Source organism: Triticum dicoccoides, unplaced genomic scaffold, assembly GCF_002162155.2.
Source record: "Triticum dicoccoides isolate Atlit2015 ecotype Zavitan unplaced genomic scaffold, WEW_v2.0 scaffold2961, whole genome shotgun sequence".
Taxonomy (NCBI): domain Eukaryota; kingdom Viridiplantae; phylum Streptophyta; class Magnoliopsida; order Poales; family Poaceae; genus Triticum; species Triticum dicoccoides.
Window position 1 is genome coordinate 11267 of NW_021261160.1, and position 19645 is coordinate 30911.

Here is a 19645-nt window from a genome sequence, read left to right on the forward strand (position 1 = left end):
CACCCCGCGGCGCCCCCTCCTCGGGCTGAGCCCTCTGACACTGCCGCCACCCGCCGATACCAGCCTCCTCGGTCCCAGCCGAGCCATCCTCCGGGCAGCGGGGGCCCCGGGGCCCGTGGCCGCCAAGGCGCCAAGAAGAAGAAGAAGCGGGGTGCTGCCCGCACCCCCGCTAACGCGGTTCTCGCACCCGCGTCTTCGGGCACGCTCATCTCTGAGGCCCCCCGTGACCTTCCTCCGTGCTTCAACTGTGGTGAGGCTGGCCACTTCCAGGTTGACTGCCCCAACCCGCCGATGTGCTACCTTTGCAAGGAATTGGGCCATCCAACGGTCCTCTGCCCCGACCGTCCGATGACTGGGGAGCTCATGATGTACGGCCACGGCATCGAGGGCCTCAGATTCTTCCACATCGAGGTGGAAGACGTCCCCCCTCCGTCCCCTTCGCTCCTTGCTGTCGTGTCCATCGTGGGGGCCGGGGTTGCCTCGCCTGAGATGATCGAGGCGGAGCTTAACCACCTCTGCCGTCGTGTCTGGGACTGGCAGGTGACCCCGACCTCGGACAACTCCTTCACCGTGGTCTTCCCCGACGCTCTCAGCCTGGGCCTCTGCACCCGTAGCGACGACATCACCCTCGCCCTCAACAAGCTCATCGTCAACATCTCTGAGCCCCTGTTGGATCCCAAGGCGGTTTCCGTGCTGGACACCGCTTGGATTCTCATAGCGGGCCTCCCCGACATCGCCCGCTCTGAGAAGGTGATCCGGAGCATGTCTAAGCTCCTGGGCAAGGTGGTGGTGGTGGACGAGCTCTCTCTCCGCAAGGAGGAGGAGGTCCGCGTCAAGGTCAAGTGTCTGGACTCCTCCACCCTCCGTGCCTCAGTTCGAGTGTTCTTCAATGACCAGGGATTCGACCTCAAGATCTACCCCGAGCCCCACAACCACGTCGGCCGTCCTCACCACTTCGCTGCAGATCACTTCGGTAGGGGCGGCGCGAACTCCCGCGACGATTCCCACTACCGCCGGCCGCGCCCCTCCCGCCACGAGGACCCGGAGGACGACGACGAGCACTCCGGCCGCAGCCGCTCCCCCTCTTGGGACCCCTCTCCTCCCCCGGGGCGGGGAGACTCGGGTGCGGGCCGGTCGCGTGGGTTGGCCCTCCCCTCCGAGCCGCCACCTCCACGCTGCCTGCCCCCTCTCCCTCCTCCTCGGCCGAGCTCAGCGACATCTCCAGCGTCAGCCTCCTCGTCCTCCCGGCATCTTCGCCGCGCTCGCCGTGTGCTCTTCCTGTGGTGGCCACGGACCCCCCCGTCTCCGACCTCGGCACTTCTGCTGCCTCCGGCCTCGCCATCGTCGGTGCCTCCTGTAGGGTTTCGTAGTAATTTCAAAAAAATTTCTACGCACACGCAAGATCATGTGATGCATAGCAACGAGAGGGGAGAGTGTTGTCTACGTACCCAACGCAGACCGACTGCGGAAGCGTTGACACAACGTAGAAGAAGTAGTCGTACGTCTTCACGATCCAACCGATCAAGCACCGAAACTACGGCACCTCCGAGTTCGAGCACACGTTCAGCTCGATGACGATCCCCGGACTCCGATCCAGCAAAGTGTCGGGGAAGAGTTCCGTCAGCACGACGGCGTGGTGACGAACTTGATGTACTACAACAGCAGGGCTTCGCCTAAACTCCGCTACAGTATTATCGAGGACTATGGTGGCTGGGGGCACCGCACACGGCTAAGGAATAGATCACGTGGATCAACTTGTGTGTTTCTGGGGTGCCTCTGCCTCAGTATATAAAGGAGCCAAGGGGGAGGGGGCGCCGGCCAGGAGGAGGGCGCAGGAGGAGTCCTACTCCAACCGGGAGTAGGACTCCCCCCCCCAATCCTAGTTGGACTAGGATTCCCCGAGGGGGAAAGAGAGGGAGGGGGGAGGCGCGCGGCCACCTTGGGCTGCCCCTTTCTCCTTTCCACTAAGGCCCATGAAGGCCCATATGGCTCCCGGGGGGGGTTCCGGTAACCTCCCGGTACTCCGGTAAAATCCCGATTTCACCCGGAACACTTCCCATGTCCAAACGTAGGCTTCCAATATATCAATCTTTACGTCTCGATCATTTCAAGACTCCTCGTCATGTCTGTGATCACATTCGGGACTCCGAACAACCTTCAGTACATCAAAATGCATAAACTCATAATATAACTGTCATCGTAACCTTAAGCGTGCGGACACTACGGGTTCGAGAACAATGTAGACATGATCGAGACATGTCTCCGGTCAATAACCAATAGCGGGACCTGGATGCCCATATTGGCTCCTACATATTCTACGAAGATCTTTATCGGTCAGACCGCATAACAACATACGTTGTTCCCTTTGTCATCGGTATGTTGCTTGCCCGAGATTCGATCGTCGGTATCCAATACCTAGTTCAATCTCGTTACTGGCAAGTCTCTTTAGTCGTTCCGTAATACATCATCCCGCAACTAACTCATTAGTTGCAATGCTTGCAAGGCTTATGTGATGTGCATTACCGAGAGGGCCCAGAGATACCTCTCCGACAATCGGAGTGACAAAACCTAATCTCGAAATACGCCAACCCAACATGTACCTTTGGAGACACCTGTAGTACTCCTTTATAATCACCCAGTTACGTTGTGACGTTTGGTAGTACCCAAAGTGTTCCTCCGGTAAACGGGAGTTGCATAATCTCATAGTTATAGGAACATGTATAAGTCATGAAGAAAGCAATAGCAACATACTAAACGATCGGGTGCTAAGCTAATGTAATGGGTCATGTCAATCAGATCATTCAACTAATGATGTGACCTTGTTAATCAAATAACAACACTTTGTTCATGGTTAGGAAATATAACCATCTTTGATTAACGAGCTAGTCAAGTAGAGGCATACTAGTGACAGTAAGTTTGTCTATGTATTCACACATGTATTATGTTTCCGGTTAATACAATTCTAGCATGAATAATAAACATTTATCATGATATAAGGAAATAAATAATAACTTTATTATTGCCTCTAGGGCATATTTCCTTCAGTCTCCCACTTGCACTAGAGTCAATAATCTAGATTATACCGTAATGATTCTAACACCCATGGAGCCTTGGTGCTGATCATGTTTTGCTCGTGGAAGAGGCTTAGTCAATGGGTCTGCAACATTCAGATCTGTATGTATCTTGCAAATCTCTATGTCTCCCAGCTGGACTAGATCCCGGATGGAATTGAAGCGTCTCTGGATTCCTTTGCCAAGGCAATTGCACCAGTATTGTCACAAAAGATTTTCATTGGACCCGATGCACTAGGTATGACACCTAGATCGGATATGAACTCCTTCATCCAGACTCCTTCGTTCGCTGCTTCCGAAGCAGCTATGTACTCTGCTTCACATGTAGATCCCGCTACGACGCTTTGTTTAGAACTACACTAACTGACAGCTCCACCGTTTAATGTAAACACGTATCCGGTTTGCGATTTAGAATCGTCCGGATCAGTGTCAAAGCTTGCATCAACGTAACCTTTTACGACGAGCTCTTTGTCACCTCCATATACGAGAAACATATCCTTAGTCCTTTTCAGGTATTTCAGGATGTTCTTGACCGCTGTCCAGTGATCCACTCCTGGATTACTTTCGTACCTCCCTGCTAGACTTATAGCAAGGCACACATCAGGTCTGGTACACAGCATTGCATACATGATAGATCCTATGGCTGATGCATAGGGAACGTCTTTTATATTCTCTCTATCTTCTGCAGTGGTCGGGCATTGAGTCTTACTCAATTTCACACCTTGTAACACAGGCAAGAATCCTTTCTTTGCATGATCCATTTTGAACTTCTTCAAAATTTTGTCAAGGTATGTTGTTTGTGAAAGTCCAATTAAGCGTCTTGATCTATCTCTATAGATCTTAATGCCTAATATGTAAGCAGCTTCACCGAGGTCTTTCATTGAAAAACTCTTATTCAAGTATCCCTTTATGCTATCCAGAAATTATATATCATTTCCAATTAATAATATGTCATCCACATATAATATCAGAAATGATACAGAGCTCCCACTCACTTTCTTGTAAATACAGGTTTCTCCAAAAGTCTGTATAAAACCAAATGCTTTGATCACACTATCAAAACGTTTATTCCAACTCCGAGAGGCTTGCACCAGTCCATAAATGGATCGCTGGAGCTTGCACACTTTGTTAGCTCCCTTTGGATCGACAAAACCTTCTGGTTGCATCATATACAACTCTTCTTCCAGAAATCCATTCAGGAATGCAGTTTTGACATCCATCTGCCAAATTTCATAACCATAAAATGCAGCAATTGCTAACATGATTTGGACAGACTTAAGCATCAATACGGGTGAGAAGGTCTCATCGTAGTCAATCCCTTGAACTTGCCGAAAACCTTTCGCGACAAGTCAAGCTTTGTAGACAGTAACATTACCGTCAGCGTCAGTCTTTTTCTTGAAGATCCATTTATTCTCAATTGCTTGCCGATCATCGGGCAAGTCAACCAAAGTCCATACTTTGTTCTCATACATGGATCCCATCTCAGATTTCATGGCTTCAAGCCACTTTGCGGAATCTGGGCTCACCATCGCTTCTTCATAGTTCGTAGGTTCATCATGATCTAGTAGCATGATTTCCAGAACGGGATTACCATACCACTCTGGCGCGGATCTTACTCTGGTTGATCTACGAGGTTCAGTAGTATCTTGTTCTGAAGTTTCATGATCATTATCATTGACTTCCTCACTAACTGGTGTAGGTGTCACAGAAACAGTTTTCTGTGATGTACTACTTTCCAATAAGGGAGCAGGTACAGTTACCTCGTCAAGTTCTACTTTCCTCCCACTCACTTCTTTCGAGAGAAACTCCTTCTCCAGAAAGTTTCCGAATTTAGCAACAAAAGTCTTGCGTTCGGATCTGTGATAGAAGGTGTATCCAATAGTTTCCTTTGGATATCCTATGAAAACACATTTCTCCGATTTGGGTTCGAGCTTATCAGGTTGAAGCTTTTTCACATAAGCATCGCAGCCCCAAACTTTCAGAAACGACAACTTTGGTTTCTTCCCAAACCATAGTTCATAAGGCATCGTCTCAACGGATTTTGATGGTGCCCTATTTAACGTGAATGCGGCCGTCTCTAGAGCGTATCCCCAAAACGATAGCGGTAAATTAGTAAGAGACATCATAGATCGCACCATATCCAGTAAAGTACAATTACGACGTTCGGACACACCATTACGCTGAGGTGTTCCGGGTGGCGTGAGTTGCGAAACTATTCCACAATTTTTCAAATGTACACCAAACTCGTAACTCAAATATTCTCCTCCACGATCAGATCGTAGAAACTTTATTTTCTTGTTACGATGATTTTCAACTTCACTCTGAAATTCTTTGAACTTTTCAAATGTTTCAGACTTATGTTTCATTAAGTAGATATACCCATATCTGCTTAAATTATCCGTGAAGGTGAGAAAATAATGATATCCGCCATGAGCCTCAATATTCATCGGACCACATACATCTGTATGTATGATTTCCAACAAATCTGTTGCTCTCTCCATAGTACCGAAGAACGGTGTTTTTGTCATCTTGCCCATGAGGCACGGTTCGCAAGTACCAAGTGATTCATAATCAAGTGGTTCCAAAAGTCCATCAGAATGGAGTTTCTTCATGCGCTTTACACCGATATGACCTAAACGGCAGTGCCACAAATAAGTTGCACTATCATTATCAACTCTGTATCTTTTGGCTTCAACATTATGAATATGTGTGTTACTACTATCGAGATTCAACAAGAATAGACCACTCCGCAAGGGTGCATGACCATAAAAGATATTACTCATATAAATAGAACAACCATTATTCTCTGATTTAAATGAATAACCGTCTCGCATTAAACAAGATCCAGATATAATGTTCATGCTTAACGCTGGCACCAAATAACAACTATTTAGGTCTAATACTAATCCCGAAGGTAGATGTAGAGGTAGCGTGCCGACTGCGATCACATCGACTTTGGAACCGTTTCCCACGCGCATCGTCACCTCGTCCTTAACCAATCTTCACTTGATCCGTAGTCCCTGTTTCGAGTTGCAAATATTAGCAACAGAACCAGTATCAAATACCCAGGTGCTACTGCGAGCATTAGTAAGGTACACATCAATAACATGTATATCACATATACCTTTGTTCACCTTGCCATCCTTCTTATCCGCCAAATACTTGGGGCAGTTCCGCTTTTAGTGACCAGTCTGCTTGCAATAGAAGCACTCAGTTTCAGGCTTAGGTCCAGGTTTGGGTTTCTTCTCTTGAGTAGCAATTTGCTTGCCGTTCTTTTTGAAGTTCCCCTTCTTCCTCCCTTTGTCCTTTTTCTTGAAACTAGTGGTCTTGTTGACCATCAACACTTGATGCTCCTTCTTGATTTCTACCTCCGCAGCTTTCAGCATCGCGAAGAGCTCGGGAATAGTCTTGTTCATCCCTTGCATATTATAGTTCATCACGAAGCTCTTGTAGCTTGGTGGCAGTGATTGAAGAATTCTGTCAATGACGCAATCATCTGGAAGATTAACTCCCAATTGAATCAAGTGATTATTATACCCAGACATTTTGAGTATATGCTCACTGACAGAACTGTTCTCCTCCATCTTGCAGCTATAGAACTTATTGGAGACTTCATATCTCTCAATCCGGGCATTTGCTTGAAATATTAACTTCAACTCCTGGAACATCTCATATGCTCCATGACGTTCAAAACGTCGTTGAAGTCCCAATTCTAAGCCGTAAAGCATGGCACACTGAACTATCGAGTAGTCATCAGCTTTGCTCTGCCAGACGTTCATAACATCCGGCGTTGCTCCTGCAGCAGGCCTGGCACCTAGCGGTGCCAGGACGTAATTCTTCTGTGCAGCAATGAGGATAATCCTCAAGTTATGGACCCAGTCCGTGTAATTGCTACCATCATTTTTCAACTTTGCTTTCTCAAGGAACGCATTAAAATTCAACGTAACAACAGCACGAGCCATCTATCTACAATCAACATAAACAAGCAAGATACTATCAGGTACTAAGTTTCATGATAAATTTAAGTTCACTTAATCAAATTAATTTAAAGAACTCCCACTTAGATAGACATCCCTCTAATCCTCTAAGTGATTACGTGATCCAAATCAACTAAACCATAACCGATCATCACGTGAGATGGAGTAGTTTTCAATGGTGAACATCGTTATGTTGATCATATCTACTATATGATTCACGCTCGACCTTTCGGTCTCCGTGTTCCGAGGCCATATCTGTATATGCTTGGCTCGTCAAGTATAACCTGAGTATTTCGCGTGTGCAACTGTTTGCACCCGTTGTATTTGAACGTAGAACCTATCACACCCGATCATCACGTGGTGTCTCAGCACGAAGAACTTTCGCAATGGTGCATACTCAGGGAGAACACTTCTTGATAATTTAGTGAGAGATCATCTTATAATGCTACCATCAATCAAAGCAAGATAAGATGCACAAAGGGTTAAACATCACATGCAATCAATATAAGTGATATGATATGGCCATCATCATCTTGTGCTTGTGATCTCCATCTCCGAAGCACCGTCGTGATCACCATCGTCACCGGCGTGACACCTTGATCTCCATCGTAGCATCGTTGTCGTCTCGCCAAGTTTGTGCTTCCACGACTATCACTACCGCTTAGTAATAAAGTAAAGCATTACATCACGATTTCATTGCATACAATAAAACGACAACCATAAGGCTTCTGCCAGTTGCCGATAACTCGGTTACAAAACATGATCATCTCATACAATAAAATTCAGCATCATGTCTTGACCATATCACATCACAACATGCCCTGCAAAAACAAGTTAGACGTCCTCTACTTTGTTGTTGCAAGTTTTACGTGGCTGCTACGGGCTTAAGCAAGAACCAATCTCACCTACGCATCAAAACCACAACGATAGTTTGTCAAATAGACTCCGTTTTAACCTTCGCAAGGACCGGGCGTAGCCATACTTGGTTCAACTAAAGTTGGAGAGACAGTCGCCCGCAAGCCACCTATGTGCAAAGCACGTCGGGGGAACCGGTCTCGCGTAAGCGTACGCGTAATGTTGGTCCGGGTCGTCTCGTCCAACAATGCCGCCAAACCAAAGTATGACATGCTGGTAGGCAGTATGACTTATATCGCCCATACCTCACTTGTGTTCTACTCGTGCATATAACATCAACATAAATAACCTAGGCTCTGATACCACTGTAGGGTTTCATAGTGATTTCAAAAAATTTCCTACACACACGCAAGATCATGTGATGCATAGCAACAAGAGGGGAGAGTGTTGTCTACGTACCCAACACAGACCGACTGCGGAAGCGTTGACACAACGTAGAGGAAGTAGTCGTACGTCTTCACGATCCAACCGATCAAGCACCGAAACAATGGCACCTCCGAGTTCGAGCACACGTTCAGCTCGATGACGATCCCCGGACTCCGATCCAGCAAAGTGTCGGGGAAGAGTTCCGTCAGCACGACGGTGTGGTGACGAACTTGATGTACTACAGCAGCAGGACTTCGCCTAAACTCCGCTACAGTATTATCGAGGACTATGGTGGCTGGGGGCACCACACACGGCTAAGGAATAGATCACGTGGATCAACTTGTGTGTTTCTGGGGTGCCTCTGCCTCAGTATATAAAGGAGCCAAGGGGGAGGGGGCGCCGGCCAGGAGGAGGGCGCAGGAGGAGTCCTACTCCAACCGGGAGTAGGACTCCCCCCCCCCAATCCTAGTTGGACTAGGATAGGATTCCCCGAGGGGGAAAGAGAGGGAGGGGGGCCGGCCACCTCTCCTAGTCCTAATAGGACTAGGGGAGGGGGGAGGCGCGCGGCCACCTTGGGCTACCCCTTTCTCCTTTCCACTAAGGCCCATGAAGGCCCATATGGCTCCCGGGGGGGGGGGGTCCGGTAACCTCCCGGTACTCCGGTAAAATCCCGATTTCACCCGGAACACTTCCGATGTCCAAACATAGGCTTCCAATATATCAATCTTTACGTCTCGATCATTTCGAGACTCGTCATGTCCGTGATCACATCCGGGACTCCAAACAACCTTCATCAAAATGCATAAACTCATAATATAACTGTCATCGTAACCTTAAGCGTGCGGACCCTACGGGTTCGAGAACAATGTAGACATGACCGAGACATGTCTCCAGTCAATAACCAATAGCCGGACCTGGACTCCCATATTGGCTCCTACATATTCTACGAAGATCTTTATCGGTCAGACCGCATAACAACATACGTTGTTCCCTTTGTCATCGGTATGTTGCTTGCCCGAGATTCGATCGTCGGTATCCAATACCTAGTTCAATCTCGTTACTGGCAAGTCTCTTTAGTCGTTCCGTAATACATCATCCCGCAACTAACTCATTAGTTGCAATGCTTGCAAGGCTTATGTGATGTGCATTACCGAGAGGGCCCAGAGATACCTCTCCGACAATCGGAGTGACAAAACCTAATCTCGAAATACGCCAACCCAACATGTACCTTTGGAGACACCTGTAGTACTCCTTTATAATCACCCAATTACGTTGTGACGTTTGGTAGTACCCAAAGTGTTCCTCCGGTAAACGGGAGTTGCATAATCTCATAGTTATAGGAACATGTATAAGTCATGAAGAAAGCAATAGCAACATACTAAACGATCGGGTGCTAAGCTAATGTAATGGGTCATGTCAATCAGATCATTCAACTAATGATGTGACCTTGTTAATCAAATAACAACACTTTGTTCATGGTTAGGAAATATAACCATCTTTGATTAACGAGCTAGTCAAGTAGAGGCATACTAGTGACACTAAGTTTGTCTATGTATTCACACATGTATTATGTTTCCGGTTAATACAATTCTAGCATGAATAATAAACATTTATCATGATATAAGGAAATAAATAATAACTTTATTATTGCCTTTAGGGCATATTTCCTTCACCTCCCCCCCCCTCAGGTCCCCCCTGTTGGACCCATCTGGGGCGGATGCGCAGCTGCCACCCGCCTCCCCCCCGGCCACCTCCTCGGCCCCAGTGGTCGGCGCGCCGGTCCTGGATCCACCGGCCCTGGACCCGCCCTCCCCTCAGGCGATGTCTGGTGCCTGTCTGATCCCCCCGGCGTCTGCTTCCCCGACTCGCCTGCTGCTGGTGACCTCCGGGGAGGTGGTCACCCCCGTCGCCCCTCACCCGCCTCGTTTGGTGTCCTACGTCCGCCGGGCTCGGGCCTCGTCGACCCCGATGACGGCCTCCCGCCGCACCGCCCGGCTCGACGCGGACCGCCCAGCCGGTCTCCCGGCGCCGTCCATCTCCGAGCGGGCTGAGATCCGGGCTGCGGCCCGGAACCTCGAGACAGGTGCGACCGACATCCCTTCTAGTTCTTCCAGTTGCTCTTTCTCTGCTCTTGAAGCCGTTCCACTTGGCCGCCTTGCCAAGGTGGCCCGTGACTCGGCCATAGTTTTCAGGGGGAGGTTGGCCCCCCTTTGGAGCTGATTGCGGCTATTCAGGCCTGTGAGATTCTCGATGGGAAACTTGCCGAGACACGGGCACGCCTCCTCCAAACCCCGGCACCCCAGACTCGGAGTTGCCGGCCGAGGAGATTTGGGGCCGCACTCGCTCCCGCACTGCCGCTCTTCGAGCCCGCAGTGCTTCCACCGTCCTGGGGTCAAGTAGCCCCTCCATGGCGGTTTAGATGCGCGCCCTTTTCTGGAACATTCGCGGCTTCGGCCATGACGGCCGTCGCCGCCAGCTTGTTGAGTACATCCGGGACGAGCACATTGACATCATAGCCATTCAGGAAACCATGCGCACGGACTTTTGCCTCCCCGAGCTTGACGGGCTTAGCTCCCACCTGTTCGCGTGGCATTGGCTCCCTTCTAGTGGGAACAATGGCCACTCAGGTGGCATCCTGTTAGGTGTTAAGGATGCCACCTTTGAGGTGGGAGGTATGGATCGGGGCGAGTTCTTCGTCAGTATGGAGATCTTCAAGCGTGCGCTCAACTTCAAATGGGAGGTCATCATCGTCTACGGACCGGCGGATCACAGCCGCTCCCCGACATTCCTCGCCGAGCTGCAGCAGAAGGTCTTTGCGTCCTCTCTTCCCGTTGTGGTGGGAGGGGACTTTAACCTCATCTGCTCCCCGGATGAGAAGAATAACGACCGGGTTAATCGCCCCCGAATGCAGTTGTTTAACGATTGCATCGCGGAGCTTGGCCTCCATGAGCTAGAGCGCACGGGGGCCCGGTTCACCTGGACTAACCGCCAGGCGAACCCGACGCAGTCTGTCTTGGACCGCGTCTTAGTTTCCCCGGACTGGGAGCTTCGATGCCCCCTGGCCTCAGTTCAGGCTATTACCAGGATCAGATCTGACCATGTCCCCCTCCTCCTGTCCATGGCGGATGAACGCCCCCCATTCCCTCCCGGTTTCGGTTCAAGGCATTCTGGCTCAACCAAGCCAGGTTCCGCGAGGCGGTTGCGGCCAAGTGGGCCGCCGCGCGCGTCTCCCCCCACCGTTCCATGTCCGCGGTCGACTCCTGGCAGTTTTGTGCCAAGCTAGCCTGCCAGTTTATGAAGGGCTGGGGTGCGAATCTTGGCTGGATATTCGTGAGCGCAAGAAGGCCATCTTAAGCGATATCCAGGCCCTGGACGCCCGGGCAGACATGTCCGGGATCTCCCCAGATGAGTGGATGTTGCGATACGATCTCGAGGACCAGCTCTCGGCCATCTACTCTGACGAGGAGGCCTACTGGCGGTTGCGCGGCACCCAACGTTGGGTACTTCAGGGCGACGCCAACACGGCCTACTTCCAGGTGATTGCCAACGGCCGGCGGTGCCGCAACTCCATTCATTCCTTGTGGGCGGAGGACACTCAGCTTGTTCGTCCATCGGACATCCGCGCGCACGTAGATGGCTTTTATAAAGCCCTTTTTACCCCCACCCCTCGGGGTGGGGCTACACTGGCCCCCGATACCTGGTCGGGAGACCAGCTTGTCTCCGCCGAGGCCAATGGCGCTCTAGTGGCAGCTTTCTCGGAGGAGGAAGTCCTTACGGCGATCAAAGGAATGAACCCCTCCTCGGGCCCGGCCCCGGATGGACTGCCGGTTTTGTTCTTTAAAACATTCTGGCAGACCATTAAGCCGGAGGTCATGGCCCTCTTCGATGAGTTCTTCTCTGGGACCATGGACCTGGGGCGCCTGAACTATGGGATCATTACCCTCATCCCTAAAGTCCCTGGGGCCTCGGACATCCGCCAGTTTCGTCCCATCACCGTGATCAACGTGATCTTCAGGATCCTGGCCAAGGGGTACGCCAATAGGATGACCCTGCTTGCAGATTCTATTACCCACCCCAACCAGTCTGCCTTCATACAAGGCCGATATATTTTGGATGGGGTGTTAGTCTTCCACGAAGTCCTCCACGAAGTTCGAGCGAAACACCTCCGCGCGGTGTTCCTTAAGCTCGACTTCCACAAGGCCTATGACACGGTTCACTGGCCCTTCCTTCGGGAAGTTTTGCTTCGGAAAGGCTTCAACGACCGCTGGGTGACACGGGTTATGCAACTCGTCACCTGCGGCCGGACGGCGGTCAACATCAACGGTGAGATCGGGCCCTACTTCCCCACCTTATGCGGGGTGTGCCAAGGAGACCCGTTCTCCCCGTTTCTCTTTAACATGGTGGTCGATGCCCTTGCTGTCATCCTGGATAAGGCCAAGGCCCGCGGCCATATTCGGGGCGTGGTTCCTCACCTTGTTGGTGCGGGAGGGGTCTCCCTCCTCCAGTATGCGGACGACACCATTATCATGGTTGAAGGCTCCACTTCCGACCTGAAGTTCCTTCTTCTATGCTTCCAACAAATGTCCGGACTCACCATTAACTTCGACAAGAGCGAAGTGATGGTCCTTGGCTACAACCCGGACAAAGCCTTGTCCATTGCTGACCGGCTTAACTGCCGCCTGGGCACCTTCCCCACCACTTACTTGGGGGTGCCCATTAGTGACTCCAGACTCACCGTCGCGGATCTTCGACCGGCGGTGACTAGGATGCAGCACAGGGTTGAACCCTGGAGGGGCCGCTGGCTGTCGAAGGCCGCCAGGGTGATCCTTATCAATTCCTCGCTGGCGAGCCTCCTGTGGTTCCTCTTGAGCTTCTACTGCCTTCATGAGACCCTCCACCAGGAGGTGGACAAATACCAATCGAGGTTCTTCTGGGCTGGCAAGGATGGTAAACAGAAGTACCACATGGTGGGATGGTCCGACATTTGCAAGCCCAAAGACCAGGGGGGTCTTGGGATCCTCTCTTCCCGACGCATGAACATTGCCCTCCTGACTCGCTGGCTGTGGCGTATTGCCAACGGGGAGGGAGGCCTCTGGCTCACCATCACCCGCAATAAATACCTTCGTGGCCAGCCTCTCGCCTTTTGCCAACGTACGGCCGATTCCCAGTTCTGCAGTCTGTGATCCAGCTCCTGCCCGTACTACGCATTGGCACCTCTATATCTGTTGGCTCCGGAGCCTCGACCCTGTTTTGGTTCGACCGTTGGCTAGGGGACGCCCCCCTGGCGGCGCGTTTCCCTGAGCTATTTGCCATTGCGGTTGACCCTCGAGTCTCAGTCGAGACGACCCTTATTGACTTAGGGCATCTCGCCTTCCGGCGCCCGTTTGGTCCCCCCGAGGTGGCCGCCTGGGACTCCCTCCTCCAGGACATTGCTCTGCTGCCGATGGAGGTGGCGGAGGACCGGGACGTCCTGTCCTGGCACCTCGAGCCTTCCGGGCGTTTCTCCACGAAGTCCTCATACGGTGCCATTGCACCCTCGTCGGCCCCGGAACCATTTAGCCTGATCTGGGATATCCGTCTCCCGCTGAAGATCAGGATCTTCCTATGGCAATGGATCCGTGGCCGGCTCCCCTCTGGTGTTGAGGTCCTCAAGCGGAATGGCCCAGGTGATGGAATGTGCCCCATCTGTGGCACCGTTGAGGATGCTAACCACATCTTTTTCTCGTGCCACTCTGCCCAGTTCCTTTGGGCCTGCTTCCGCGAAACGGTTGGTGGACAGTGGTGTAATACCAACTTCCCCGACCTGCTTGTTGAGCTTACTGCCCGCTACCGCCATATTAGATGGCTGTGCGTAGGGGTTCTTGCCTGGACGCTTTGGAACATCCGTAATAAGCTTGTTATTCAGAAGGTGCCCCTTCATCGTGCGACTGACGCAATCTTTAAACTGTGTGGCTACCTGCAGCTTTGGCGGCCGCTTAGCCGCCCCCAGGACCGGGACGTCATCACCGCCCTCCTCTCCGATCTCCGCTCGATGGCGCTCCGCTTGGCTCCCCCGCTGCCGCCTCCTCCCCCTGAGCCTGATTAGTCCGCCTGGCATCTATGTGGTTTGTGGCGTGCGTCTTTTGGTTTTAGGGCTTGTTGTGCTGTGCCCTCAGCTATGACCCTTTGGTGTACCTTTGTGGTTCCTGTGGACCTCCGTGTGTGTGTGTTTGTGGTGTGTTGGTCTGTGTTGGATGTTTATTGTGCGGTTGGCTTTATAATATAAAGCGGGGCGAAAGCCTTTTTCGGTAAAGTTATGGTCGCAAAAACCAAAAATCACTTAATGGTTTGGTCGACTTCTGGTTGCACATATATAACTTAATGGTGCATGCTTGCAATTCTTTTGAACATTACCGGTAGAGCGATAGAAACGTGAAGTTTATTGTATCATTTGGAAGCAGAAGGGAAGGTACAACAACATGATAAGAGTTAAGGATCTTCAGGGGATTTGTTCTGGTCAGTATTATTGGTTGCATGTGTTAGCCTGATTATTGTTAGTAATCACTCATCAGCATCATTAGGTATTCCCCCTCGGTAATGATAATGCATAATCACAAGGTCGTGGGTTCGAGCTGGCTTGTTTCAGCATGCTAGAGCTTGCGACACCTGTGACTCTGAGTAATATGACCCTTGGGAAATAATTACCTGAGACTAATAGGCCATTTAGAGATATCATTACTTCTTGTGACATCACTAGTGTAAAGTTATAAACTAGACAACATTTTATGTGACAGGAAAGCCCCAAATTCCATGTTATTGTTCTGTTGCTTGTAAATAAATACTATGTTTGAGGAGAGAAATCTTTTCTTCGAGTTATGAGAAACCAAGTCAGTTAGTCACTTGTTTAACAAATAATCATTTTATCAGTAAAAATGGTAAAATTCAGAAAATGAAATTGCCAAAATTGTTTCTCTTCGCTTTTTGGTTAAGTAAATTTCTGCACATATCCACAATTGTACATACTACAAAAGTGCTATGATGATGATCGACTAATCCTTTAAAAGGTGGATGGCAATCGCAGGGAACTAGAGCTCAGGCTATCTACAAACTAAGAGCATTGAGAAGAGAAACTCTGTTCTGGATCAATCTCCTGTAAAGAAGTTCTACTCCGCTCTCAAGATCTTCGATACTGCACTCCAATGCCCGCAATTGCTCCTCTTCGAACACAACTTTGCTCTTCTGCAATGTTTTGGAGACAAGAGACCACTTGGGCATCTCAATTTGCTTCGACAAGATGCAGGATGTGGATTCGAGAAGTAAAATGGTGATCTCTCTTGCTTCTGCCATTAGCATCACCATCCTAGAATCATTCTTGTCTGAAGCAGTTTTCTTGCTGATCTTCTTGAACTGCTTTTGTGCCTTCTTGGCTAGCCGGATGTACGCCTTGAATTGGCAAGTTACATCCTCTCCTCTCTTCAGAACCAACAAGAGCTCTTGGACAGTCATCTTCAGCTCCATCAAGGTCTCATGCATGGCGTTGCAGAGGTCGAGCACGACGAGGGACCGTCCAAGCTCGGCCTCCACTGCCACCCTTTGCAGGGTCTTGCAGAAGCTGACTTGGTTGCTGGGTGTGCACATCATCTCTTCAATGCAGCTGTAGATGTCTTCCAGCTTCATCAAACCTTCGCATGCCGTATCGATGGTCACCAAGGGCGAAGAGATGGTTGCGCTCAGGCTCTGGAGCTGCTGCTCTACTTGGGGTTTGTTTGAGCGAGGGCTGGAAGGCGCGCTTGCAGATCTTAGATGGTAAGCCATGCTTGTGGTTTTGAGGCTCTGATGCTACTTTCTTCGGTATGGAAATGGAAGAGAAAGGTTGGCAAGACAAGGGCTGCAGTTTGTTGGTGCTCAATCCTTGGCTTCTCTCTGTATTTATAACGGAGCAATGGCATGATGGATAGAGCAGTCGACAGCAGGAATCTCTCATCCAACTAACCTCCATATGTGTTAAGGTGATCTGTTGAAAGAAACATGGCCACCCAAGGCCCATTCAGACAGACCAGCTTCCTACGTGTTTTTATTTAGCGCAGCAAGTGTGAATCAGTGAGCTTATATCTGCCTGGCATGTCTCGGTCATTGGTTACACAGTGCGCTGCACGAGTGTTCATTGATCTCGGATCTGGATACGGGTTATATAAGATCATGGAAAATTAGCCAAGGAAATGCAATCCGGGTTTCGTGTTGCTGACATGATTAGTTTAGTCTTGTTCTCCGCTGGTTCCCCAACGTTAGGATGAGTTGCAGCACTGGTGTGTTTCAGCAGTCCCACAACAAAAGGGCAGCCATGTAAGTGGATGCAGATTCTTGACTACACGAACAGTATTTTGCTCCGATTTTAATAATATTAAGTTCGCCGTTCGTACGGAAGCATGCTTGGTGCATATTCTAGGATGTACCTCCGGCCTCGACGATGCATGCAATCATATTATTAAGAGTGAATTCCATTTTTTACCTTGTAGTTGTACATTTGTGACACAAATTACCCTATTTAGCGGAACTTTTATCGAAATGTCAGATTTTGGAGACTTTTAACACGGTTTTACCCCAGTTTTACATTTTGTTTGTTTATGGTCGATAGGATTGGCATGTTGCGTCATTGATTTGTAAAAAAAACTGTAAGGATCGGAGGGCATCATTGGCGATCTTGTCCAAGCTTCTCTTGTCTATCTGTTTCACTCCTTGTGGCCGTCCACATGTTTTTGGATACAGGGTGTCACCTCACACCTTACCTGATGGACACGCATCAAAAAACAAGGGTCCAAAGATATCAAAAGGGGTATTCTAGACGAATTTTCACTCGAAGGGGTAATTAGTGTCACAAATGTATAAATATGGGGTAAAAAGTGAAATTCACTCTATTATTAATTATTCACAAAGACCATACAAGGTGATACATCAATAAGCCTGAAGCCATCATCTTGGCAACGCTGCTGCTATTCCTATCCTCTTGATGAATATGTGCCGAATGTCCGCACGCTGCAAGGGCTATGACCTCCATCTTCCATCGGTCCATCCTCAGAGTAGAACTGATGCATCGACCTTGCCAGGCCTCTCTGTCATCAACGCCACCATGACGCCAGACAGCTTCCTCCTCCTGCGCGAGTCCATCTTCGCGCATCCGACGCAGAGTCTCCACTGCGCCATGCCGCCGAGACCCACCGTCGACGATACGGTTGACGCCACACTGCTCCACCTACATGCCATCTCGCGTTGACTCCAAACTACCAGCAACTCCACCACCCTGAGCAGTCCCCGACCGACGCCTTCAGGAAGGAACACGACACCAAAGTGCCATCGTCACCCAAACAGAGGAACGGAGGCTTTCACCTGCGCTCATGGCAGAGGTGGGGGACGTAGGATCCACACCGAAGCCACCAAGAAGGGAATCGGCGCCGAGGGCATCAATTTTGGTGCGGCCGCCACGTCGGCCTGGAGTTTCCCCTGGATCCATGCCCACCCGCCAGATCCGTCCAGGTAGTACTGGCGTCGACCGTAGTCGCTAAGTACCGTAGCCAGCACGAACCAGAATAGATCGAGTCGGAGATGACGCCTCCCATGGAACTCCGGTCGGCCATCGAAAAGCCGCCGCAGCGCCGCTGCCTCCACGGCGCCCACACAGCCGTGGAAGGGCCCCCATCTGCACCCGCGGGTGCCGCCCGCCAGGCAGGCCGCACCGCGCACCACCGGTCGAGGCCGCCGCCTCGAGATTCGATCTGCCAGCCGCCGCCGCGCCATGAGAGCCAGATCCCCACGCCCGCGTCCGCGCACGACACGCGTTCTCGCGTGCCGTACACGCTTATCGCGCAGCCCCAGCGCAAGCTCGTCACGGCGACCACGTGCTCCCACGACGGACACCCCGCAACGCCCGAGCACCGTGAGAAGGAGAATCGGAGTGCCCCGCCGCCGCCGCTGCACGGGCTTTGCCCGGCGGCGCCTGCTGGTGGCGGCGATGGGAGGAAGGTCTGATGAGGAGGGAGTTCACCTGGCGGCTAGGGTTCCGCCTGGGTCGCCTGCGGGGTGGGCGACACGGGGGACGGGACAGGGTGTAAACTGATTGATGACCCATGCTTGGTGCATATAGGAGAAATGTACTAGTAAGAACAAAATATCTATGTATACCTGTGGTTACAAATATCCTGTTGGAGACTCGTCGGAGCCCGACTTACTAGCCACGACTAAATTTCGTGTTTTGACCTTTTTCTGAAACATATTTGAGATTTGACCCTAGTTTGAAAAAAATTCAAGATCTGACCCTTTTGCTACCGCCAAGGATCTTGGTGGTAGGGTATAACAGCCTACCGCCAAGGTCCCTGGCGGTAGGGTTGCATGCCCTACCGCCAAAAACCTCCTAAGTATTGACCACAGTGTGTGCTCGTGCCTACCGCCAAGCACCTTGGCGGTAGGGTTGTGCCGAAAAAGGGTTTCCCCCCTCTTTGTATACAAAGCAACCAACCGAACCATACAGAGATAGGTGCTGGGCCGGAAGCAGCACATTCACGCCCAAAGGAAACGACGGAGAAAGAGCAAAAGAAACAAATGTGGACTACGGCGGATCAACAAAAACGAAGAAGCCTCGCGATCGCAGCGCCCACCGAGATCTTCCGCTAGGCTCCAAGACTCCGAAGCGCCGGCACCTATCAACACCTCCAAGAAGGATCGCGATGATGGCGACGCTGCTGCCAAGGGTTTCCCCCGGTACACGACGAGGCGAGAGGAAGGGTAGCCCCCGACGCCCTCCCGAAAGGTTAGGTGGCACCCACAGGCGCCACTGCGCCGGTGTCGGCCATGCCGATAGGGGTTTCCCCCGATCCCAACCCGCACCTCGGGCGCTCCGGATCCAGCCACCAAACCAACCACCACCATGCGCCAACGTGGTCATGAGGCCCCCACGCCGTCTCACCACGGCACCGTGAAGTGAGGACAGCGTGACGAAGAATCAGAGCCGGGACTAGGGCATCAGCACCGTCGGCACGCGGGAGGGCCCCACCTCCACCGTCAGCGACGGTAGCCGTTCGGACGCAATAGCAGGAGCACACCAGGCCCGTGGGCCCACAGGCCCGGCCAAGCCCTCGTGGGCCCGTAAAGCTCTTGCCTTCGCGTTGCTGCCGGCACGCCATCGGCGCCGACGCCCCATATCCGAGCCGCTCCTCCTCCTCACCGCGCCGCAGACAACGAGGCCACGCCAGGGGCCGGCCCGCTAGGACCTAGATGGGGCCCGCCGGGCCCAGATCTGGGCCGAGGGCACGACATCGGCCACCCTGCACCACCACGCCGCCCCGC

At 51.3% G+C, this 19645-nt stretch overlaps 1 protein-coding gene across 1 annotated transcript; it reads right to left on the reverse strand.

The window, feature by feature from the left end:
* Positions 1-15361: 15361 nt before the first annotated feature.
* Positions 15362-16236, reverse strand: LOC119345795. The gene has a single exon (XM_037615680.1). The coding sequence runs from the start codon at positions 16121-16123 to the stop codon at positions 15410-15412; it is 714 nt and encodes a 237-aa protein (XP_037471577.1). The 5' UTR covers positions 16124-16236; the 3' UTR covers positions 15362-15409.
* Between the last annotated feature and the right edge of the window lie 3409 nt (positions 16237-19645).